This window comes from Acanthisitta chloris, unplaced genomic scaffold (assembly GCF_000695815.1).
Source record: "Acanthisitta chloris isolate BGI_N310 unplaced genomic scaffold, ASM69581v1 scaffold20192, whole genome shotgun sequence".
NCBI lineage: Eukaryota > Metazoa > Chordata > Aves > Passeriformes > Acanthisittidae > Acanthisitta > Acanthisitta chloris.
In genome coordinates this window covers 350-25,301 of record NW_008662502.1, presented here as the reverse complement: position 1 = coordinate 25,301, position 24,952 = coordinate 350, and the positions used below count along the sequence as shown (strand labels likewise).

The 24,952-nt window shown below is 45.0% G+C and overlaps 1 protein-coding gene across 2 annotated transcripts in view; it reads right to left on the bottom strand.

Annotated features, from left to right (window-relative positions):
• The window catches only part of LOC103798373 (neuron-specific protein family member 2), a 32,697-nt gene extending 7,958 nt beyond the window's left edge, over positions 1-24,739 (bottom strand). The window contains exons 1-2 of one of the 2 annotated variants that reach the window (XM_009070628.1): positions 24,590-24,739; positions 11,177-11,296 (exon numbers count right to left, since the gene is read on the bottom strand). In XM_009070628.1, the coding sequence (XP_009068876.1) occupies positions 11,177-11,296; positions 24,590-24,718 (249 nt within the window). In that variant the 5' untranslated portion in view covers positions 24,719-24,739. The remainder of the gene's footprint in view (positions 1-11,176; positions 11,297-24,589) is intronic. The other variant, XM_009070629.1, reaches the window with a different exon arrangement.
• Between the last annotated feature and the right edge of the window lie 213 nt (positions 24,740-24,952).

The following is a 24,952-nucleotide window of genomic DNA, read 5'->3' as shown; positions in this document are numbered from 1 at the left end:
CAGGGCGGGGTTGGATAGGCCTTGGAGCAACCTGGGCTAGTGGAAGGTGTCCCTCCCTATGGCAGAGGGTCGGAACTAGATGATTTAAGGTCCTTCCAACCCAAACCATTCTATGATTCTATACTCCACTAATTCATGGGTTCAGTTCAGCCCAGCAATCAAAATCCAAAAGACTCATAAAGAGAGGCTTATTTCTCCAGCTCCCCTAAAGGTGTCCACTTGAAGCAGCACTGGCACCTTCTGAGACAGCTTGCTCTCCCAGCCATGTCTCTGTTGGCTCTACCCATCTCTGCACGCACCACAACAGCACCAGTGAACCTCTCCAGGTTTGCAAATCTTAAACAGAAATGTCTATTTGCCAAGATACCCACAAACCCACCAGCAGTTCCCCTGCTCTGTGCCCTGAATGCTGTGCGTGCAGACGAGTGTGGAACAGGAACACCATGTTTCGAAGCAATTTGTCAAATAATTAAATTATGCACACAATAACTAGCTGGCTCAATTCTCTTAGCCAGTCTCCATCACGTAATATCATTTCTAGTGGCTGTTTAGGCACTAATAGCCTCAGATCTTTTTAGCTGTGTCTGGTGCCAGCTGTGGTCTGCATGAGGTCTTCCTGTGCCAAGTCAAACCCCTATGAATGGAAAATTCATGGCTCAGTTTCCAAGCTCCAGTTCCTTATGGAAGTTCTAAATGCCATCTGCAATAAGGATGCTTTCACCAAAGAGTGTTAGTGGATTTCCATTCAGGGTAAATAAAAAGCTCTGTTTTGTTTTCTGCCATAAAAAAATTCCTTCAGCAAATAGAGCTGGTGTAGTGAGATGGAATAATATTGTTTCTAGGAACACCAAAGACATACATGGCCTTTTTGGCAGACCATACAGGTATTTTAAAGGCATTTTTCCTCTCTTCCTCCATGAATATTTTCTTTCTTTTCCAACTGTTATATGCATTCCCTCTGGAACTAGATGATCTTTAAGGTCCGTTCCAACCCAGGCCATTCTATGACTCTATGTTTGTGACTCTGCTACCTTCAAAGGAGAAGTAGCAAACCCTCCCAATAAACAAGTGGGGTGACTTGTCGAAGGTGCTTTTCTTCCCAAACCCACAGTCCTAAGAACACCTGCCACACCATTCCAGGAGCTGAGCAATGCTGCAAGAGGCTTCCTTCCAGATCACTCATTTGAGCTGCTTCTTCAGTCAGTGGGACTGCAGCAGACAGAAACATCAGCCCCACGGCACTGCGCAAAGCCTCAGCTGTGACATCTCCTCTGGTCACTCCACGTGGGACATGAGTCTGGATGCCTCAGCTCACTAAGGGCCCTTTTAAAATGCATTAACAAGAACACAAGATAAATCAAGTCATCAATAAAATGTCTCCTTGCCTACCCTTTGCCTGCCAAGACTCAACCTCTGATGAGCAACTTGAATGCAAAACCTTCCCCTCTCCCTCTGCCCTCACATTGCATTTAGGGCAGGGAAAGCATTAGGAGCTACTGCCTAAGAACAGGTTCAGGGATCAGCACAAGGCAACACATCTGAGGTTGTGTTCCTTGCTCTGCTAAATGGGTTTTTGTGACACCTAAGTCCAGTTCCTCAGTTCACTCTCCACTGCTACTCACAGACACTCCAGCAAGACCCACCAAAAGCTGCAAGCATCCAAGTTCCCAAAATCTTGGCTTTTTCTGGGGCAAAGCCACCCAAACACCAACACCATCCCATGGCCAAGGATCAGGATGGCTCTAGGGAAAAGCTGAGGTGTGTTTGTTTTGTGAAATTACCTTCTACAGGCAGAGCAAAACCTTTGTGACCTAAGTATGGATGCCTTGGGCTAAGGCAGAAAGCAGAATCCTCCAGGCTTGTTTCCTGTGCATTTTCCTCTCCTTTTAGCTTGATTTTAGATTTTCCTCATCAACCACCAACCACAGGAGATTGGGTTTAAAAACACCCACAACAATTTAAGCTCTTCCTATGCCAGGGCACAAAATACCTTTCCCCTATCCCTGCCCAGTCCCATGAGCTTCTTTGATAAAATGAAATCAAAGGTTGGGCTTGCCCAGATGAAAACATCTCTGCTCAGTGCAGTCTTGTGGGTAAAAGAAAACCACTTGGAAGTTCATCCCTTCAAGAAGGACAACAAATCCACCTGTATTTCAGCACCTCTGTCTACCTTCACGGGTAGGAAACAGAGTTAATGATATGGCTGTGTTCATGCTCCACTACACCCATCTCACTTAGAAAACTTCTGTGGGTGCTTCAGACAAGGCCAAAGTGTGGACTTGGCCAGCAAAGTGTCCCCTGGGTAACTTCAGCATTAAAAGCCTTTCCATTTTGAATTAGAAATATGAAGCTTTATTGCTGCAAATGACTTACAAAAGCTCCTCTTTGAAAACCACCCAACAACAATGAATAGTCTGGGTGATTATGATGCCTTCAAAGGCACGAGGCCAGTTCCATTAGCTGTGGACCTGACCCAACAGGCTTAATACATCTGCAAGTACTACCAGGAGGGAGCTCAGGTCTGTTTAACATTCAATCACAGCTTGTGCTGCTTTAGAAATAGAGAGAATGAAACATTACACGGAAAAATATGTATGAGTGAAGCATTTCACTGCACTGATTATTGCGATTTCTCTTCAGCACTCTGCGGTTTGGATACGAGACTAAAATGCATTTCAGGGCAGTCAATAAACTTTGCCTTGGTCTCACTCAGCTGAAAACTCTTTCCTTCTCCTTCAGCCTATTCAGTCCCTTTGACCATACTAGAATTAAGCATTTTTCACCTCAAATGCTGACAAGAAAATCCTCCACCCAGCAGAGCTTCCCATGGGGTGGCACAGGTATGTGCACTGTGTTGTTGAGGACAAAGATGAGGTGTGAGAAATCCTCCAGACCAAATGGAAACTGCAATTACATCCTGTAATTAGCAGAAGGAATATCTACATCCAGCTGCCTATGGAAATCTTTCTCAAGCACTTTGATCCAAAGCAAAGGGTCAGTTAAGGTTTCTGCTCTGTGTTTCCTTTCTTCCTGTAATATATCATGGCTTGGAGAATAAAGATTCAGCAGATCTATCCCAAAGCCCCTTAGGCCTGTGAATATTCCCTGTGACTTCCATGTTTAGGTATTTTCTGCATAACAATTAACTTTCTTTTTCCCCTCCAAAAAAATCAATGAAATTAAAAAAACCAAACAACCCAAAATTGAACAAATCTCTTCAGCTGATGACTCTGTTAGTGCTTGTAGATGGCAAAACTAGGATGTATTTGAGAGGGTTTTGCAAAAGAGAATGTGTGTGTTTTGGTAAAAACTAATGCAAACCAAGAATGCACTGGAAAGAATGAGCCATTTCATATAGAATCATGTTTGGGGGGGCTTTCTTTGCTTTTTTTAGGTGGTCCCTAAGCCACTCACACAGAGCATTCTAATGAAATCCTAATATACTTCTCTTGTGTGTGCTTTAGACCTCGACATGACATTCTTGGGCCTTTGCCTGTACCAGAAAGCCAGGAATTAGCTGGGAGCTCTCACAAAACCCACAAACTTCTACCCAGCCAGGGAAAACCTTGCAGAGTTTATAATGTCACACCTGGGGATGTGATCAGAAAAATCTGCTCTCTGGCAGCTGAGCCACAAATCCACATTCAGTTCATCCTTCCAGCTCTGAATTGTCACTGATGATCACAAATGGCTCCATCAATCTGTCTCCATGCAAGCTGGGACACCAACTGGGACAGATATGACCTGTCCTCTTCTCTTCCCATTACAGCCAGAGCAGAAGAATGATTTCTGAGCTCAGGCAGAAAGATGATGAGCAACATTTCTCACCTCCTTGCATGTGAGAGTCTGAATCCACACAGGTGCTAGTTTTGCATCAGATCTAAGCAGACACAAGGCCAGGCAGGGCAGGGCAGTGGGGTTTTGAGAGAGGAGAAACTGTGACCCTCAAAAGACAAGGCACAGCTTGGGCTCCAGGCACAAGTCACTCCACCACTATCTACAGAAGACTTAGGTGCAGTGAGAGCTGCCTGACTCCCCTGCAAGACCATGCCCACTGCATCCAAGCCCTGTGGGAAAGGAAATTGCCTGATGATAGCTGAGAGCTCCCAGAGCAAGTGAATAAACCTCCAAATCAGTCCCCGGGGGCTGAAACCACCCCCTTCATCCTGCCACCTCTCCAAGCCCCTCTCTGAATGCAAGGCAAGCACTGTACCACCTTTGATGCTGGTGCCAGTGCAACAAGATGCCTGAATGACTCTGCCACTGCTCTTTGTGCCTGGCACCTTCCTGATCTTCCTCTGCTTTGTCCCTTGTTCTCCTGGATCTGCTCATCCCAGCCTGAAAACAGCACCTCAGCCACAGCAGCAATTATCACCAAAGTGAGAAAAATCTCTACGTATGAGCCCCTGTTCCCTCCCTGGAGCACCACTCACATTAGTCAGTGTAATGGGATCCTTCAGCAACCACTCTGCATCTCCCAGATAACCGATGTGATGTGGCAGTTGCCATGGAAACACTGTTATTGTTAGTATTAAAAAGCAGTGAGGAAAATTGTCCTGCTCACACTCAGAGGAGTCCTTTTCCCACCAGTTCCTCCTGCCCTGTGGTAACTGAACAATTAAAGGAGACTTCAAATTTATTTGGCTGTTGAACGGGCACAATGAAAAGCTCCACAAGGTTTTTCTTTGCAGGTTAGAGGAAGAACTCTCAGCACAAAGCAATAGCCACAGGTGAAAGCAGAACAGCTTAGAGGAAAGTTTAACCATGGCATGGAAGGGGAGATGGGAAGAGGGAGCAGGAAGAAAGGAATGGCACATTTGGGGCTGTGTGTGCAGCAGAGCACAGGACAGCTGCCACCCACAGAGCTGCAGGAGTGACGTACCTGTTGGAAACAAGGGCAGGTGGGGCAGGCAGGGAAAAGCATGGATTCAGGGAAATGTTTCTTAAGAGGCCACACAGCAACTCCCTGCACTGCAGGAGACACTGCACAAGACACCTTGTGCTCATGGCTCAGATCTGACCTACAGAAGAACATGATCCAGACCTGCTCTCCACCTCCTCCACAAGCACAGGACTCTCCTTCCCTCTAAAGTGCAATCCCTGTCACATGAGGATCCTTCCACAAGACCAGGCTGAACCCCCTGGTTATATTCTAAGGTCATATTCTAGCTGGGAAAGCAGTGGCAGCATCTTTCCTTTGGCAAAGCTGTTCTCAACAGGAAACCAAACCCTGGCCCTGGCCCAGGAAAATCTGTCTTAATTATGACCCAAGTGTTTCAGGCACTGGTTTGGTTTTGCTAATGAACAATTATTGCATCGAGTTCTGTTTTGTAGGGTGTGGCTGGAGACAAACCAATTTGGTTCCAAATCTTTCACCGAGGAAAATAATTGTTTCAGCATGAGCATTTTAGTAACAGCAACTTTGGAATGGGTTCCACGAAGAGTCTAACAACCTGATGAAAAGTCTGGGGAATAATTACAGCCACTGGTGACTGGACCTGCATGTGTCAGAGCAGTTTCAGGGTGGAGGGAGGAGAGGGTTGATCTGATGATATGGAATAGATTGTCATTGCGTGCTCAACAGATTTCACAGCCACTGACTCTGAAAAGGCAGCTTGAAAAATTGCTTCAGTGAAATAATTATCAATACTTGCAGATGATTCTTCCAGGTAGATAAATTGCTAATAAGAAAACATGTTAAATATCTCAACTTCTCCCCCATACACCCACTGCCAACTTGTTCTGCTAAAGGAGTTTAATTATTCCAACTCTGAAAGTCTGAAAGCATCCACTCTCTTAAGAAACTGATCCATGAAAAGGAATGAACTGCTGAAGATTTGAGAAGTCAGATAACTATGCCAGGTAACTATCACCCAGCTAACAAGCATTAGATCATTGTCTCCCTGGCAATAATGAATGGCAATTAGTGATATAGGGCTCAGACTTGTTCCATCTTTATTACTTGTGTAATGAAGAGACCAGTTTGTGTAAACCCAGTAATGGACCAGCAGTAACGTGTCAACCCAATGCTCTGTGTTGTAAGTCTATGCTGAAAGATCATTCCAGTAGCTTTTCTGGTGGGAGCTGAATACATAAATGCCTCTGGTGGATTTCTGCATCATCTGGACTGGTTAAGGGAAAAGGAGTCACTGAAAATCCTGAGGTAGCAAGACTTAATTCAATGGATAATTTGCTCGAAAAGCAGAAGAGCATTTGATCTCTCTTCAGGACTGATGGAAAGAAACATAAAACTTCCTCATGGAAGGAAGTGAAGAAGCAGCACTGACCTCTTCTCTCTGAAACCAGTGTCAGGACCCAAGGGAATGGTCTGAAGTTGTGTCAGGGGAGGGTTAGGTTGGATATCAGGCAAAGGCTCTTGCCCCAGAGGTGTTTGGGCACTGAACAGCTCTCCAGGGCAGTGGGCACAGCCCCAAGGCTGACAGAGCTCAAGGAGTGTTAGGCCAACAGGGTAGGCCAGACACAGGGTGGGATTGTTGGGGTGTCCTGAGCAGGGCCTGGAGTTGGACTAGATGATCCTCAAGGGTCCCTTTCAGCTCTGAATATTCTGTGATTCTGTGATTTGCAGACCTTCTGTGCTGCACCTTGGTGTCATCCCTGGGTGGTGAAGCATGGCCCACGTGAGCTCCCTTCCAGGCATGCCAAACGAAAGGCAAACACCAGGCACCATCTCCCTTCAGACTGACAAACCTCAGCATACAGCGCTACTGCAAAACAGGATCTGTGCAGTTCAAAAACTTCCTGGAGAAACATATTCCAAAGGTACAAAGAGTCTGGAGAAGGGAAGGTCTATAAATCACTGCCAGTCAGCTGAGAGAAAAATGTTGTCTTTGCTCCTCTGTGGAGGAGTAAAATGATACAAGCAATTTCTTTTATGTATGGATGGCTCAACCATACATAATATCACACGAGGAACTCAAGCATAAAGCTGTTTTAATACCATTTCCCCATTACCCATCTACACACAACTATTTGAACAGTTCTGAGGTGTGTGTGGGGTGACTCATCCAGCTGAAGAATAAGCCTATTGGTCAAACTTGCAGGACACTGTGTGCTGAGCTATAGAGAATCAGAACCTCGTCTGTTAGGAGATGTGACAAGTTGCAGGAGCTTTCTGAGATTCCTGGAAGAGCCAGTGTGAAATAAGAGCTGTTGCCTAGGGACAATCTCTTCTTTAGGATAATTAAAGAGCTCAGATCTGTGCTATTCTGGATGGAGGAAAAATGTGCAGGCATAACCTTCCATTCTGGCTTGGGCTTGTTCCTGGGAGAAAGTTGGCTAATAATTCATTAGCCTCTTCAATCAAAGATAGCCAAAAGGCAGAATAAAAGGGCATGTCTGGATTGGCCATGTTCATATGGCCCCAAAATTTCCTCCAGGGATGCTGTTCTTCTACACAATGCAGCTACAATACTCAGAAAAACTTGGGGAGAGTTTCCTCCTTCCCTAAGAACATTCCTGTAGCAATTGACAAAAAGTAGAGAGGAGAGAAAGGCAATTCACAGACTGAATGAGAAATGCTAAAACCCTCTCCAGAGAAGTTCTCAGTGGGTGGGGAACAGTCATAAACAGTCCAGCACTATTTTTCCACACATACTCCTTAATGACACTCACTTTGCCACATTTCTGTTGGAACTGATGATAATTCTGCCCTTTGGGTGGAAAAGAAAATACATCTCACTTTGTAGTCTTCAGAAGCAGAGAGGAGAAGATCTCTTGGCTGTTTCTTCACATCCTCTTCCTGTCCTGTCTCTCCCTCAACACAGAGGTACCACGTTCTGAGCCATGTTGCTACTCACACACAGCTTATCAGAGCTGTAGTAGCTAAACTGCTCCCTAGGAAAACCCTTAATTAATTAAGCACTAGTGGTACAACATCTCCCATACAGTTCTCACACATTTGGAATGCACTAAACCAATGGATCACCTACACTTGGATGGACTGTTGGCCTTTCCCTCCGTCGTTTTCTACCTGCCAAGAGGTCAGAGCCAGGTGGAGATTGGGCTCTTCTCCAAGGTAACAAGTGATAGGAATGAGAGGAAATGGCCTCAAGCTGCACCAGAGGAGGTTCAGGTTGGATATCAGGAGCAATTTCTCCATGGGAAGGGCTGTCAGGCACTGGAATGTGCTGCCCAGGGAGGTGGTGGAGTCACCATCCCTGGAGGTGCTCAAGGAACAACTGGACATGGCACTCAGTGCTCTGCTCCAGCAGACAAGGTGGTGATGGGTCACAGGTTGGACCCAATGATATCAGAGATCTTTTCCAACCTCAATGATGCTGTGAAACCATTCGCAGAAATGCACTGGATGCTTTAAGTTCATCAGTGTGTTAGCCAGAAGCTGTGGATGATACTTCCAACACACCACACACTGGAGCCTTACCTAGCACCCAGCCAGCCAAACAAATATGATCACATTTTATTACCTTTTTTAAGCATTTAGAAGTGTAGCCAAGCTGAGATGACAGAAGTTAAGTATTTACTATGATTCCCTCTTCCAAAAAGACGATATAAAATGATTCCCTCAGCCTCAGCTCACAGAGCAGCTTAGAACCAGAGGGCAGGATTTTTAATAGCTTCCCTAGGAGCAGGCACTGGGACAAAAATGTAGTGCAATGAAACAAACAAAAAAAAAAACCCAAAAGGTAATAAATATTACCTATTATCTCAGCTCGTTTTTGTCAGGAAATAACACTACACATTTAATGGGATACATGGAAGCCTTATGAAAAGTGGGCAGGGAGAGGCTTAGAGTCTTACCCAGCATTAAGGCAAGAGGCTGACTGATTAATAAGATGACATTGAAGAGTAGAGAATGAAAATCATATGGATTTTAGGGAAAGGAAAGAGCTTAAAAATGAACCTGTCATGCTGCCAGGCTGCACAGGAAGAGGCCCAGCTGCAGGGGCAGCTCCCATGGCACAGCAAGGGGAAGGCAGATGACCCCTCTGCCAGGGCTGTGCTCCCAGCTGGAGCCTCTGGCTCCACACACACACACAGGTGAGAGCCATGGGCCAACTGCACCAAAAGCAGGGAGGGGAGAAGACTAAATACACTGAAAGGAGAGGTTTGAATGCAAAAAGAATGGGAAAAGTAAGATACTCTGCAGAAGGAGTAGAGGAAATGAGATTTACCCACACAGTGGATGAGCTGTGCATGAACTCAGTGTGTGAGTGAGGATGAGATGTTCTTGATTGCTTTTTGAAACAACAAGGTCAGATCTTCTGAGAGGATTAAAACTTGGTCTTAACACTGACCTTAACACCATTCAGAGCTGCAGGATTAAGTTTTAAACACCCAGTGAGGTACTGTTACTTGTAAATTCAACATGGCCCTTTACTCAGGGTCCCAAGCCAAGACATCACTTCCAGGACACTCTGGAACACATTTACTGTTCTTTGTTTTCCAGGAGACTCTACATTTACTGTTGTTTTCCAGGAGACTCTACATTTACTGTTCTTTCTCAGGCACATCACGTCTGGTTCTGATTTGTATGTTGCTCACACTGGTAAATGTCTGCTGTGGTTTCCAAGACTGGGATTTAACTGTGGGTAATTCACTGTTCCCATTCCTAGTGGTACCAGCAGAGAGTAATCACTGGGGGTAAATAGATACTACACACACAGTAAGATCAGGGAAGAATTCAGGCAGAATCAACACCATGTAAACCCCTGGTAAGTCATTTTAGATCAAAACATGTTGATGTGCACTGAAAAAAAACCCCAAAACCCAAGAAGTTAAAACCATTTTTTCACACACCTCTCAGGAATAAATTCTGGCTTTAAATATGCTGAAGAAAAGCAACAGAATTGTCCTTGTGAAATGTGTTAGGGAATGGCTAGAAAAAAAGAGAAAGTGCCATTCTGTAGTGTAGAGCAGCCAAACCTGATTGTCCTTTCAATAAGCTGAATAAACCTCATCTTGAAGTTTATCAAGGCTGAATGGGATGAATTTTCCCTGGATCACATTGCAATCTTAAAAGTGATTGTTTTCTCCTACATTACTAGAAAATAATCCTAATAAACTTCTTTATTTCTTGCAGCGAAGAACAACTGAAAGGCTGTTCCCTCCCTTGAGTCAATCCCTGTTCACTGCTGGAGCTGATTCCCTTTCACAAAGATTTATAAGCTCAATCCAAGCTTTCCAAGGAGCTCAGCTCTAACCAGGAACTGCCTGTGTTTCCTACTCAAATCACTGCTATTTCCTCTGACCTCGAAAATGTGACTTCAGATCTCACATTTTGATCCCTAAACCTCTGTGCTTCAGGAAAAGCATCAGCTCTTCCCAATGCAAAGGGAGAAAATCCTGGCAGCTACACCCTTGGAGTCTAATTTTAGGAGGAACTGAGCCATTCTAATATGCTGCAGTCAACAGGAACTGAGGGCATTCAATAATTCATTACTTTCTTTCCATGTTTGAGCAGAGCCTGTTGAAAATGTCTCAAGGAAATATTTTCCATCAGAAAATGCCAATTCCTGTGAAGCAAAACTGCTTCCAGGACAGGATAAGAATTCATTACTTTCTTTCCATGTTTGAGCAGAGCCTGCTTCCAGGACAGGATAATCTTGGATACTTCCCTAGTATCAATTTTTTTTTTAATGTAGTTTGAAGTGGCTTTTAATCTGTAACAGTAGAAATAAACCTATTTAAAAATCTTTTTAAACACAAATGCTTGAAAAGAATAAAAAGTTTAAACTTGTTTTACTTTCAATTTGGGCTTTTCTTTCCATGTTTGAGCAGAGCCTGCTTCCAGGACAGGATAATCTTGGATACTTCCCTAGTATCAATTTTTTTTTTAATGTAGTTTGAAGTGGCTTTTAATCTGTAACAGTAGAAATAAACCTATTTAAAAATCTTTTTAAACACAAATGCTTGAAAAGAATAAAAAGTTTAAACTTGTTTTACTTTCAATTTGGGCTGAAAAATATTATCACCATGATTTTTCCTGGGAAAGAAAAGCATTTCCTACTTTAGAGACACAAGGTATTTTCATGCCAGGCCTAAAAATAAAGCTTTATACCCGTTCAGATAAACCTCTCTCTGACCCTGGTGATGAGTGGAGTGTTAAATTGGTTATGTCTTTCCTGTCACTTTGATTCAGTCACTTTAAAATGAATGACATTTGCATCAGAAAGCAGGAGAAAAAAAAACTTCTTACCTTTAGTCTTTCTGTTACACCATCAGTGAAACTGACTGTGAATTCAGCAATTTTGGGCACTCTGAGTTTTCCTTTGTTCTTCTGGTCAGGCTGATATTCTGTTCTTGTTTTCACAATGACCTGGAAAATATCAACACTGTTAAGCTTTCTGCCCACAGCCTAAATTTGGGGGCTGTTAGCTAAGCTTTTCTAGCTAAACCAGCCCCTGGACCTACATAAATGAACACAAACTCATCACAGCCTGAGGAGCAAGAGAGACAGAGGAACAGTCAGACACATACACAGAACTAGGACAGTTTGCTTACCACATGGAGTCCTAAAATAGCAGACAGCAAAGTGTTTGACACTCACTTTGGTTTAGGACTAGGCCTCTGGTTTTCCTATCAACAGGCAGAGCAGCCCAACCTAAAGCAGAGCCTCAGCAATTAAAGCTCTGCCCTAACAAGCTGCACTGAAACCAATTTAAGTTTAGGCCATTTTATGTCTCCCTCACTCTTCAGACAATCAATGTTACTCTCAGAGTATCACCTTGGGTTTTCCCCAGCAGATCTGGGGCAGTGGTGATTAATCCAGGACCTACTAATTACTACTACTAAATGAGGTGTTTTACACCAATGGAGAAGTCCTAAGTGGCTTTAAAAGGGTTTGGTCAAAGTGCAGTGTGAATCTACAGGGAATTCATAACTGATCTAAAATGACCCAAAATATTTTTGGTGAATAGAGCCACTGCAAACTCAGTGAACAGAGCAACTTTCCTTTTTCCTTTCTTTTTCCTTCATTTTTCCTTTCCTCTTTCCTTTCCTTTTCCTTTCCATTTTATTTCATTTTTCATTTCCCTTTTTCCTTTCCAATTTCCTTTTCCTTCGTTTTTCTTTTCCTTTCTCATTTCCTTTTCTTTCTCCTTTCCTTTCCCTTTACCTCTTCTTTTTCCATTTAATATCCTTTTCCCTTTCTTCTTCCTTTCCCTTTTCACTTCCTTCTTCACTTCCCTTTTCCTTTCTTTTTCTTTTCCTTTTTCTTCCCCTTTTCACTTCCTTTTTCCTTTCTTTTTTCTTTCCATTTCCTTTTTCCTTTTTTTTCCCCCTTTTCACTTCCTTTTTCCTTTCTCTTTTTCCTTTGCCTTTTCTTTTCCTTTTTTTCTTTCTTCCTTTCCTTTTTCACATCCTTTCCCCTTTTTCCTCTCCCTTTTCCTTTCCACGTTTGGCTAGGTTAAAAAGGACAGCAAGCACATCCCCAGGCCCAACACTGCCCCTTTCTGCCCCCAGCTCTGAGCTGCAGGACTGCAGAGCCACCAGCCTGGCCAAGGGGAAGATGAGCCACTCCAGGAGTGGTGGCTGGAGCAGATGAGAGTGACAAGAGTGATCCTAAAGCTCTTAGTTAGAAACAAAAGTGCTGGAGGATTGAAGGAGATTAAGTGCAGCACAAGGCTCAGTTCTCTCTGAATTCTCAGCTAATCAAGGGCTTATTTCCAAACGAAGACAGCAAGTCTGGGTTGGACCAAAGACAAGCACAGGTACTTAATCCTCCTGCACATATGAAATCACAGAGAGAGAAAAACCAGTGAGGAGTCCTAAGCCAATTTTCTGCATTCAAATGCAAATCATTAAAGGCTGATGAATATTTACAGCCTCCAAATCCCTCTCAATAATATTTATTACAGTAGCATTTGCAATATTAAGACTTGGGAAGAAGAGGAGAACAAAAAGCCACTCAAATACATTTATATTAGCACTTGGGAACTTGGGAGTTCTGATGGCATGACACAGAGGATGGGAAATGACACTTGGGGACAAGCTTGGTTTGGCAGGTTTGGGATGAATCCTAACCCTACTCTGAGCCTGTTATGGACTCAAACCCCACTATGCCCTGGAATACAGCCCAGAACACCGTGGGCAAAGTAAAGCCAAGCTCCCTCTGCAGCCAAGACAAACTGGGCCAGGTCAGCTCTGAGGTTCAAACAAGCAACAACCTCATTTTGCCCCTCAAGAGGAGGGAAGGCACTCAGAGCTCAAGCAGCTGCCCAGCCCTCCTGTCTTCTCACTGGCCTTTTGCACAGCAAACTACAGTGTCAGTCACAACCACAAACAGCACTCATTCTGTTGTCAAACAGCATCTGATTTTCCCAAATTCATCCTTCCTGCTTGACAGAAGTCCTAGCTACAGATAGTGCTTTTAAGTTGGCATGAGGTTTATCCACCAACTCTAACCTTGTATCTTAATGCTGGACCATGAAGCCAGGATAGAAGAAAAAAGTCAGATTAAAACTTTGATTCTAGGTCCGATTAAAACCTTGTTTCTAGGTATATTTTCTTCCCTTCTCTGTCATCAACACCAGTTTTCTTACGGGTATTTTTACCTGTATATTTTAATGTATATTTTAATGTATATTTTCCATTTCACCAATATCCTACAAGCAGCAAAGTTTGAATTCTGCTGTCTACAGCCTGAGCCTGAAAATAAACCCACACATCCCCTCCCAAGGCATCAAATTCAGGTCCAGCAGCTATTCTACCATGCTTGTGAATAAATAAGCAAGCTCAGGCCCAACCAGATCAGAAGCTACTGAAACACAATTTGCTGACTGTGCCAGCAGGGAAATGTGTGTGCACAGAGCCAGAGTCATCCTGCTGGTCAGTGCTTTGCACAGGGTTCAAAAGGCCTTAGTAGAAGAGGTAAGAAGAACCTTTGCTAAATGCCTTTTGGCATTGCAGAAGAGAAGTATCTGCTCTGCAGAAGTGTCTCTGTCAGACACCCAAAGGAATTACTCAGCAGGAGAAAGACAGGAGGTTTCCTCTTGAAAGGGAATCAAATGGCAAAGGTCAAACTGCAAACCTGCAGTGGGGGGAGAAGTCAATATCGTGGCAGAACAATAACAGTGCAATTCTGCTCAGGGCATGGGCTCAGCCTCTGCAGCCTAAATAAATCCTGGGCATGGATCCCACTCTTGCAGCAACATTCACCCCTCTCCATCCAACCAGCTGCCATCGGGGTGACCATGGAAAGGCTTTTGGGAACGGAGGTGTGTTCATCTCACTCCTCAAACCTTCCAGTGGGACCACCCCAGGCAGAGACAGGAGTGAGCCCTGTTGGATGTGACACTTGGGTACACTCACACCCCACACACAGGTCCAGTGGAGCCTCCCAGGCATGTGGCAGTTGTGTCTCTCAAACAGGTTTACAGGTCAAAACCCAAAAGAAATTCTCTAAAGCATGAAATATTAATCTAAGAGCAAATTTAGGAAAGGACTAATTAATCTTATAAAGTGATCTTTCTATATTTTTAGCATCATTGGGTTTTTTTGCTCTTTTTCTTGATCTGTTTTCATTTTCCAGTCTCCTGATTTGGGTTGGAAAGATTTGCCTTCCCCTCTCTCCCTGCCATAATTTCTTTTTCCTTCATTGACCTTTCCTTTCCATTTTGTGAATGATAAAAAATACCTGGCAGTAAATTCTCCCTGAAATTCTCCCCAAATTGCTGCTGGATGTACAGTACTAAACCCCCCTGACTGGTACAAGTATCAGTGCTCATTCATCACTGCCTACCCCGGAGCACTTCCATCCAGCCCAGATCCCACTGTTCCCATGCAAACAAGGTCCATTCATCACACACCACGACAGGTTTCCTGGGAGAACTACTGGTGTTTATTACAAACCACAGCCAACAGAATGATGCTCACTCCCTGTTCTTACCTCTTCTGCAGTGCTCTGGCTCAGGTGGAGTTGTTCTGCATTGAAAGCAGTGAAAGGGAGTATGAAATTGGGGTCCTGTGTCAGTTCAAAGCAAACTGAAGGGAAGGAAATGCTCATTTCATTCCTTGCCCTGGGATGCTGCTAGGCTGGAAATGAGCTGCTCTAAGGGGGCAACTTCCAGAGCTGGCAGCAATGCTTGGCTCTGCTCTGACCTCCTCGGTATAGATAATAAGCAATCAAATCGGTGCTTAAATGGACAAGTAGTCTCTGAATACTCCCCAAAAAAGACTATTAGTCTCCTCTACACTTGTTTCCTTGAGCTCTCAGCTCATCCTCATGGTGAGAAGGGTCTGGTTTAGACTGCCACCCCTAACCATCAGCTTACTGGGGCAGAGAATTAGTGTATTATTCATTTTATCCATCTCATGAAGCAACCTGCAAGAGAATATTAAACTGCAAGAACAGTCCCATCAGCTTTTTGGCTTGTCTGAGCCTTTGTGATTGCTGGATAAATACCCTTAGAGCTTTTTTGGGACACTTGTCAGGCTGTGTGTGTGTTGTTATCTAGGCCCTGATTCAGCAGCAGCTCAGAGCTGTGCCCCACTTTGCGTGTTCTGATCATCCACCAAAGAGAGGAATGTCCCTGCCAGCTTTTGTAGTCCTTTAAAGTCTGTCCTGGGGATGGAGCCTGGATGAATTTAGCTCAGGGGATCTCCCTGCAAATTAACTTGCTGCTGTGACCTATTCTTAAAGCACTTCCCAGAGCTCCTCCACCTTCAAATTGCAGAGACTGTGCTGTTTATGGCAGATGCAAGAAAGGGGATACAAATAAATCACCTGAGACTTTTCTTCATTTTACATCCAAAAGTCATAGTGTTCTCCGAAAGTTGCTTCCTAGATGAGGTTTGCAGAGCATAAGAACACGAGAGGAGAGAAAAGGCTTCTGTGGACCAGCAAAAAGGCAGGCCTAACTCCAGAACTGCACACTGCACTCCTTGCAGCTTCCTCCTGCCCCAGGTTTATGTGGCATTTGAACTAATTAACCACCAATTCAGCAAAGCACTTAGGCATGCGAGTAGTCCTATTAACATCAGCAGGATTAATCGGATATTTAAGGTTAAGTGTGCATTTAAGTGCTTTGGCTGATCAGTCTCTAAACTGGTTTCAGGCACCTTCCCACAGCCAGTTCCAACAGGGATGGCCTGGGGACCCAGGGGCATTCAGCAAGTGCTCAAGGGGCTCTGCACACCAGAATGGCCCCAGATTCCCACATGAGGAGTAGGGCAAAAAAAGGCAAAAAAGGAGTATCAGTGATGTGCTGAGTCACACCAGCACTTGGTGGCTGAGTCAGGAGTTCAGATCACAGCTCATTGCTGCTTACAGTATACCACGTTTTCTCATTAATGAGTGATAATAGTAGCTCCAGCAGATTCTCCATATGAATATATCCCTCTTGGGATTAGGGACTGGCAAGGTATGGCTGGGGTGGGTAGGGTGTCAGGCACCCTATGGAAAAGGGCAGCTCTGTGCAGAACTGCCCTCCTCAGCCACCCTAGCTCAGTAGATGTAGTAACACTCCCCATGTCTGGGAAGGTTTTGACTTTCTAGTCTTTCTTGCATTTTCTGGATCCTCATTCCAATCCCTCAAACACGGATCTGCAAGAGCTCAGTAGCAACCTGTAGGGAATGGCCTGTGGAAGCATAAACCCAACACAACAGGACCATATCCATCATGCTGCTCCACACAAGCAAGACTTTCCTAATGATGCTGTTTGCCAATACATTTATTGAGTCCTGAACCTAAATGCACTTATTATTCCAGGCTTAATGCTAGTGCCATGACTGGAATCAATAGGAAACCTTTCCTCAGCTTTAATGAATGCAGGCCCAGGCACCCTCTCTGCAGTGATGCTTTGGAAAATTATAGGTGTGCTGAGGTGAGAAACAACAGATGAGAGTCTGTGTACACCAGCAGGAAATCCATCATTGACAACCTTGAGAAGGTAAACAGTAGGAGAGTGCTGGGAAATGTAGAGATTTGGGATGCTGAAAGGCAAAAAAGGAAAGCTTCTAACCAAGTGGTATATTAAAAGCATTTGCTTTGAGGAGGAAGGAGCAGAGTAGATGTGAAATGTGACAAATGGAAAAATATCCCATTAAGCGTGGAACCTTGAAAAGGATTTTTCCTGCAAAGGGATGAAGTAAGTGTTTGAGAAAATGAACTGATATGAATCCTGAGTCTTGTCTCCAACTGGCTAAATGCAACATCATTTATTGCCACTTTCTATTTGCATTTGAGCTCTATGGTTTTCCCTGAAGAGATGAGTAATAATATTTAACATAACTGGCATTGTGAAAACTCTAAATTATTCATTGGGAAAAGGACATGCAGCCCTGCTGTAATTCCCACTTCACTGCCACGGTGCATGTAATATATTGTGGTTCAGGTGCTGCAAAGCACAAACCATAAAAATTTAACATACTACTTCCTGGGATTATTAATAATGAAGAGCCTCTCACTCAGAGAGGCTGTCAGACTGACAGCACAGAGAAACAAAGTGTGTCTCTGCTACCAAGGAGAGAGGATTTTTCCAACTTCAAAGCTGGACTTTGTAGTCCCACAAAATGGTTGTAACTTCCCCATCGGTTTCCATGTGCATTAGTCATGCTCACTGTTAAATGAAAAGGAGATTCTTGGATTTGTTCCTTTCCACATCTTTCTTCATCCCTCGCAGAGAGAGGAGGAAAAATATAACCTCTAACCACTAATGTTGTGGTTTCCTTTGCCTTTGTGGCTGAGCATCAGCAGCTGAGAAGGACCTCAGCCCTTCGCTGCAGCAGGATGTCCAGGTGAGTGGTGACAGCAAAATGTGACCCCCCAGTCTGGCACTAAACCTGCTGTGCCTCATTCAGGTTCTATCCTTCTATCCTCCCATCCTGTGCTCCGAGCCAAGGGACAGCCAAAACCACCACCTGCTCACACACAGAATTCTCCAGTGACCTACAAGCTCTAATCCTCATGCAGCACCAGCCTCAAAGAGCAAATGAGATGTGCATGTTGCCAACAGCAGCTGAAGGAAAAATACTTAGCACTCAAAAATATAGGAAAAGAGATGGAAAAATCATGTTTCAGGGCTTAAAACAATCTCCTTCTTTGCAGGCTTAGGATGAAACATTGATAGACATGAGCAGCTCCTTCTCACTGTTGCCCTGGCTACTGCCAGAAACAGGACACACAGGATAAGGTGGACCAAGAATCCCAGATGACCTGGAAATCACCAAATTCCTAGCTTTTTAGAGAATAAGGTCATTACAAACTTCCCCAAATGATTATTGCTATGTCCCATCCCATGGGAATGGCAGCTCTGCTTCCAAATCTACAGGATGGACACGTGTCAGCAGGCAACATTCCCAGAGGTTAGGATTTAAATTGGCATGTGGGATGTATGTAATGGTAGTGTCCATGGCATCATAGTCACTATCTGAATACATAACATGACTGAAATATCAAGCAGCAAAAAGTGAGGGGGAAAAAAAAAGGAAACTGAAGGGAAAGATGCCCTGGATCAAATCCATAGGCAATGGAGAAAGGCACGGTCAGTACTCTGCTTTTCCCTCCCTGTATCAGCTCATCTAATGGGTGTTGTGCTAGAAATGAGTTTCACAGAGGGTGGGAGGAAAAAAGTGGTCTCCTGAATCAGTGCCAGGAGGATATTCCAGGCATAAGGAACATCACAAAGGGACAAAGGCAGCAAATGCAATCAGCCCTGGCACCACTGGTGAGAGGCAGAACGAGGGAAAGGCTGTGCTGGAGCTGGAGGCAGCAGAGAAGGGAAAGGCAGGCACAAAAGGAGCTTGGAATTTAGTCAACTAAGTCTCCCCACAAATCCCTAGGTGACCATAACCATGAGGAACCCACAAGAGGCTGTGAAGGGCTGACAGAAATTGATTTCAGTGGGTTCAGCCAGGAGAAGGCACAGCAGAGCAGACAAAAGAACCAATCACTCAGCTGTAGTGAGAGCAAATTGTTCAGGATAAATGAGCAGAGCTCCACTGATTTCCTCTAAACTGCACTGATTTACACTAGCCAAGGATCCTGCCCAGTCCTCCTTCCCAGACCAGTAAGTGACTGGAACTGACAGAAATTGATTTCAGTGGGTTCAGCCAGGAGAAGGCACAGCAGAGCAGACAAAAGAACCAATCACTCAGCTGTAGTGAGAGCAAATTGTTCAGGATAAATGAGCAGAGCTCCACTGATTTCCTCTAAACTGCACTGATTTACACTAGCCAAGGATCCTGCCCAGTCCTCCTTCCCAGACCAGTAAGTGACTGGAAGGCTCAGCTCACTTCATGCTCCTCCTGAAATCACTTCCACCCTCAGCAAAGGACTTTCATGTCAGGAAACAGAATCGATTGCAACAGGCTCAAAGCTCAATCCCCTAACACACTGTCCCTGTGTGCTGTCTGTGCAGGCTGCAGCTCCAGGAATTGCAGTGCAGACACAACTGGGCTCGAGAGAGCCACTGGGGCTCCCCAAACCAGGGAGCTTTAGAGCCCTTCATTCAGCCCCTGAGGGCAGTGCAGCTAGGGAGGGACAATTCTGCAGAGGCTACACAAACCCTGAGGTGTTCCTCGGGAAGCTCTGCAGCAACACCACGTTATCTGTAAGCACAAGATGCTGCTGGATCCCCTGGATCCCCACCAGGATCAGAGGAGTTGGTGTGTGAGGGGAAGACAAGCACAGCACCAATGATACCCAAGGAGGAACATGAAGTGCCAAGAACCACAAGCAAACCTGGCCAAAACACACAAACCAAACCAGAAAGGCTCCCCCACAAACCCTGTGCTGCCAGAGTGTTGCTGCAAAGATTTATTACAGCTTAGTGAGCAGAGGTGGTGTTTGTGCTCAAACACACACTTAGAGGACAAATGGATTTGCACAGTGTAGGAGGGACAATGTCATAAGGAGGGAAAGGCTCAGACTTTGGGGTTTGTGGGGATTTGGAAGGGTATCCCAAATGGGAAAGGAGAGGATGGGGAAAGGCAGGACAGCACTGCTGTCTTTTTATTTCCTTCCTCTCTTTTATTCATGCTTTCCTTCCCTTTGCATCCTCCTCCTCCCTTTTACTCTTCCTTCCTCCACCTGCCACAGTTTCCAGCCCTTCCCCACGCCTCCTTTTGCCTTTCCCTCCATCCCACCAGCCTCACCAGCAGATGAGCAGAAGCACATCCACCAGGAGCCTCCCCAGGCAATGTCAGGGAAAGGCTGAGCTGCCTCTGGCCCCAACACATGTAGCAGCACCCCAAAACCAGCTCCACATTGCCCTGAGCCTCCAGGCTGGCCAAGCTTCACAGAGAGCAGACTGACATCAGGACTTCAGGGCAGAGCTGCCAGTAGTCCCTGAGGTACAAGAGCACTCACCCAGCTACTATTCATTATCCCTGCTCAGCTGGCCAGGACCAAACATTATTGTCTGTTAAGCCAACAGGGACAGGCTGGGAGCACCAGGGACCTCCTGATTTCCCCTCGATTTTCAGGAACTCTTCATTGCTCTGTGTACACACATGACCTGAGCCACCCAGAGAGGGATGAGGCCAAGGGGCAGGAACAGAGGGTGAGGAAAAGAGAGCAGTTACATCTCTTTTTATTCCTTGCTTGGGTTGGATGGCAGGAATTTGCCACTAGAGAAATTAATTCTTAAGCCTCCTGATGCATTCCAAATAAAGAACAATGGAGCACATGATAAGCCTTCTGCAGCTTTCCCCACAAAGGAGGTGCAGGGTGGTTTTTGCAGCCCTGACAACAGCTTTCATGCACTTTCGTGGTATGGAAAATTAGGATTTTTACTGCCAGAACAGAGGTATTTCCTTGTGGATTAGACTCAAGTGAGCTCAGAGACCAAGGGATCTCCAGTTGTTGATCTCATTGAAAATTTCAGGGAGCAGAATAGTCCCTGAAAGCTGCAAATCTTTCAGCATTATCATTGCAGAGACACAATTCCAGCTGAAGCACTTTGTCTATGCCTCGGGAAACAAGGGAACAGCTTCTCTTTTCCCCTTTGGTCCCACAAGATAAAAGACTTTTGGGTTGGGTTTTTTTTTTCTCATTTGGAATAAGAAGCAATGAAATTGAGAGACATAAAAAGCCAGGTCAAGGGTTTGTCATGGCTGATGGGGCTATTATTCCTGCTACATGGATGGATTTCAGCAAAAAGCCCATGCAAAAATGATTTAAGAGCACCTGTCTCTGCCTCCTGCCCCAGCAGGGGAACAGGGGACGAGGGAAATGTTTGAAGATAGTCAATAAATATAAATAAACAGCAGGCTGAGCACCCTAGGGGGGAAATCACCGTCCTGGGTACATTTTCCCCTTGCAGCCACACAACTGCTGACAGAAGGACGAGAATGCTGATGCTGCAGGACGAACAGCACAAGGCTTGGGAGGAGACATCCTGGTTTGGAGGGAAAAGAAATAGTCCAGTGGCCCATAATTTTAACCAAAGGTTGCCAGATTGAAGCCTCCTGAATTCCTGCCTGTATTTTTTCCAGCAGCAGCAAGGTGGAGGGAGCTGCTAAATTCATAGAGCTTTGAAAATATAAGGCTGTTAGGAAAGCATCTCAAAAGGACAAGCAGTAAATTGAAGTAAGAGGGGAAAACACTTCCTTAGTGTTTTCCCCTCTCACCCCCCAAAATGATTGCTTACAATCAAGGAACTATCAGGGAAAAAGAGATGGGCTTCAGGGATTACATCACACGAGCAAAATCCTCATGACTATTCTTCCTCCATATCCTTTCTCTGAAAGGGGAGTCAGACACAGAAAACACTTGGAAAGAGCTGATGGAAGCTCTGGTGAAACACCTATATAGGTTATCATAGAGAGTGGCTTCCAGTGACTCTCAAGTAATTCAATTACAAAAAAAAATCCTTAAAATCATGAAAAATCAGGTATTTAATGTCCTTAAACCACAAATTTTCAGCCTGTAGATCCCATAGGCTTTGTAGAATGCTTTTAAAGGATCCAGCAAACAACAGGTTTGGGTTTCTTCCACTTGCATGCAGGTGGCAAAGACTCAACTGATAAAAAAAAAAGCCTATAAATGAACAGAGCTTGCAAATATCCACCAGGTGAAGCCATTACTGCACACTGCTGGGAACAGCAGGTGGGCTGCCCAGCACAGACCTAGAGCACTCTGGATCACTATCCAGAGCTCTTACTATTCCTCCTTTACCACACAGACTGAAGCCAGAGCAATGACAGAGCCCCAGGCTGCACCCAAACCTCCTTGATCGGGATTGAATACACCCTGAACTGCTCAAGGTTAGATCCAGGTCAAGAGCTCACAGTTCTATACATGCAGATCCCCTCTAAGGGTGAAGAGAAGCCCAGAAAACGAATATTTATCAGGGTTGGGGGTTTTTTTTAGGTTTCACTGAGAGGAAAATGCCAGGACAATGCACAGCTCTTTGTTGAGTGGCAGAGGCAGGAGCTGCTGGCAGCATTGCCTCCCTGTGGTTACTGTCAGCAGGATTGGGTTTGTGTTGCAGAAGACCTGAGAGCCTTTCAAGCCCTGCTGAGCTGTCACCCACAGACCCTCACAGCAGAGCTGCTTTGGCTCTGCTCCCTCCTGCAACACCCCAGGCAAGAGGCACAGGAAGCACCTTGCTTTTTGCTCTCACTCTCCCAAGCTCAAAATCCACTGCTGACAGGTTTTAGGACTAGACAGGAATAAAAAAGTCAATTTTAGGTGTTTTTTTTTAACTCTACCTCCTGCCTGCAAGGTGATGCCAAGCAAAAATGCACCCCAAAATCCTTGAAATCCATGTCTGCTCCTCCTCAGGCTCACACAGCCTGACTGAACTCAGCAGCAGCTTTGCTTTCCGGAGTACAAAGCTGCAATTTCCCCCTCTCACTTAACCTCTGCCCAAGCTTTTCACCTGAGGCTCAGCTCCTTATTAGCAGGTCTTTAAGCAACCCCTCTGCCCTGGGGTGAGCTCAGCCCACCACAACCTGTTCTACAGAGAGCAAACAGGTTGTGAATTATTTTGCTTTTATCATAAATAACCTCTGCTCCTGGTGAAGGGACCTCCAGCCTGCTAACTCCAGGCCTGCTGCACGCAGGAGCTGAAGCACAGCCTGCAGGAATCAATACCTCTGGCTCTAATGAGGTCTGAATCATGCTCAGCACACCCAGAGGTACATCCCACTCCTCCAGCAAAGAAAAATACGGATGTCAGTGGATACATTGACAGTAATGTATGCTAATGAAGGTAATGTAACCTAACAACATGTGAATTATTGATGTAGGCATGTTTAAACAGGAAAATCAGCAAGAAATCACAGCAGACCAATACAACTCCTATGTTTGTTCACCAACAGGCAATTGGAACGTGGTGGTGGTGAGAACACTCATTGCCACTTTATTAGCCTGAAAGGGTTTTTGTTGGGTTATCCAGTCTCACCTGACCCACAGGTCGTTTAAATTTCATGTAGTGTGACACTGGGGGATCTCGATGATCATCAAAGGAGCTGCTTGTACACAACTATAGGTTTTCAGACATTTATGACATCACACTGCTTTGAGTTATTATGCTTAATCTCATTTATCAGTCCTAGATAAAGGCTGGTTTAGCCTCTCATGCACAACAATTCACGGAACTTTGCTCCTAAATGCAGCAAAGTTGTTCCTGATTGCCATGAGGTAGATGGAGAATGAAACCAGGTCCTTTGTCTGGCACAGCTCTGTTTCCCAGGATGTCAATGCAGTTGACTCAGCTCCATCATAAAATAAACACAGCTTGTCTACCTAGACAGGTTTATCACATCCATCATCATGTTCTCCTAATGCAGTTAGAGCAAATTCGTTTTGTACTACAGTAAAACCCAGGATATATGTTCAATAATCATCAGTGTTAATTTGGCTGTTATTCCATTATCCTGGGAGATGTAATCATTCCGTCTGTACTTTGGGGTGAGTTGGCTCCACCTCTGTGGTATCTGGGAACTACATTGCAGACAGGCTTTGTTTTGCTAAGGACTGTTGGGGCATACAGATTTTCAGTCTCATCATGTCCTCACCAGGTTGTATTGATGTGCATCATCCCCTCGTGGATACAGACAAAAGATTTCCTACTGCAATCGAAAAACCCCAACCACAACCCTCAGACAATCACCAACATTCCGGCACGATTCAGCACTGCATTCAGGTGTGAGAAAGTTGAGAGGGCAGGGGAGAACCAAACGAGTCCCTGGGTTGCTGGGTTGCTCCACCACCACCCCACGACCTCAGCCACACTCCTCAGAGGAATCAGCATCCTCAGTGTCCAAATACGCTTTGCAAAGCCACAGAGAGGAAAATGGAGCTTAACTGAGATAACTAAAGCAGCTGCTGATTTTGGAAGAGTTATCACATTACTGACCCTCAATCCAGGCCATTAATCTTACTGATAACAACACATTGAAAACTGCTCCTGTTTCTCCAGTGCTTACAAGAGCAACACATAAAGCATTTTCCAGTTGTATTTCTGGATATTTTGGGTTGTTTTCCTGAGGAGAGCAGGAGCTGGGGGACAGCTGGTGCTTATTTGCCATGGTAAAACAGATAAACACACTATGCAAGATAACCCCTTTTTATTTATTGAGGAAATATACCACAGTTGCTAGCACCAGACCCAGGGAAAATCATACATGTGTTAGCCATGCAGGAGCACTGTCTGCTTTTACCTTTTCCGGAGCAGGGAACTGCAGGTGATTTACTTCCAAAGGAGTGATCAAAGGAACTGTCTGAAAACCATCTTCGTTGGATGGTTGCTTGTTGTTCTTGTCGTTCAAATTACTCCCCAGCTTCACCATCCTTGGACCTTGATTCCAGACCTAAAACCGGGAGGATGAGCAATGTCACGGGGGCAGTGGGAAGAGGAGGATTCCTGCCTTACCCTGCTCGGGGTGACACTGTGTCCATCCCTGGGGGTCATGGAGTGAGACTTCACTCCACTGATCCCACTGCCTTACACAGACACTCCCAAAACACTCCTCGGACCCTCTGTGCTGTCGCAGCACAACCACAGCGGAGCCGAAGCAGCAGCA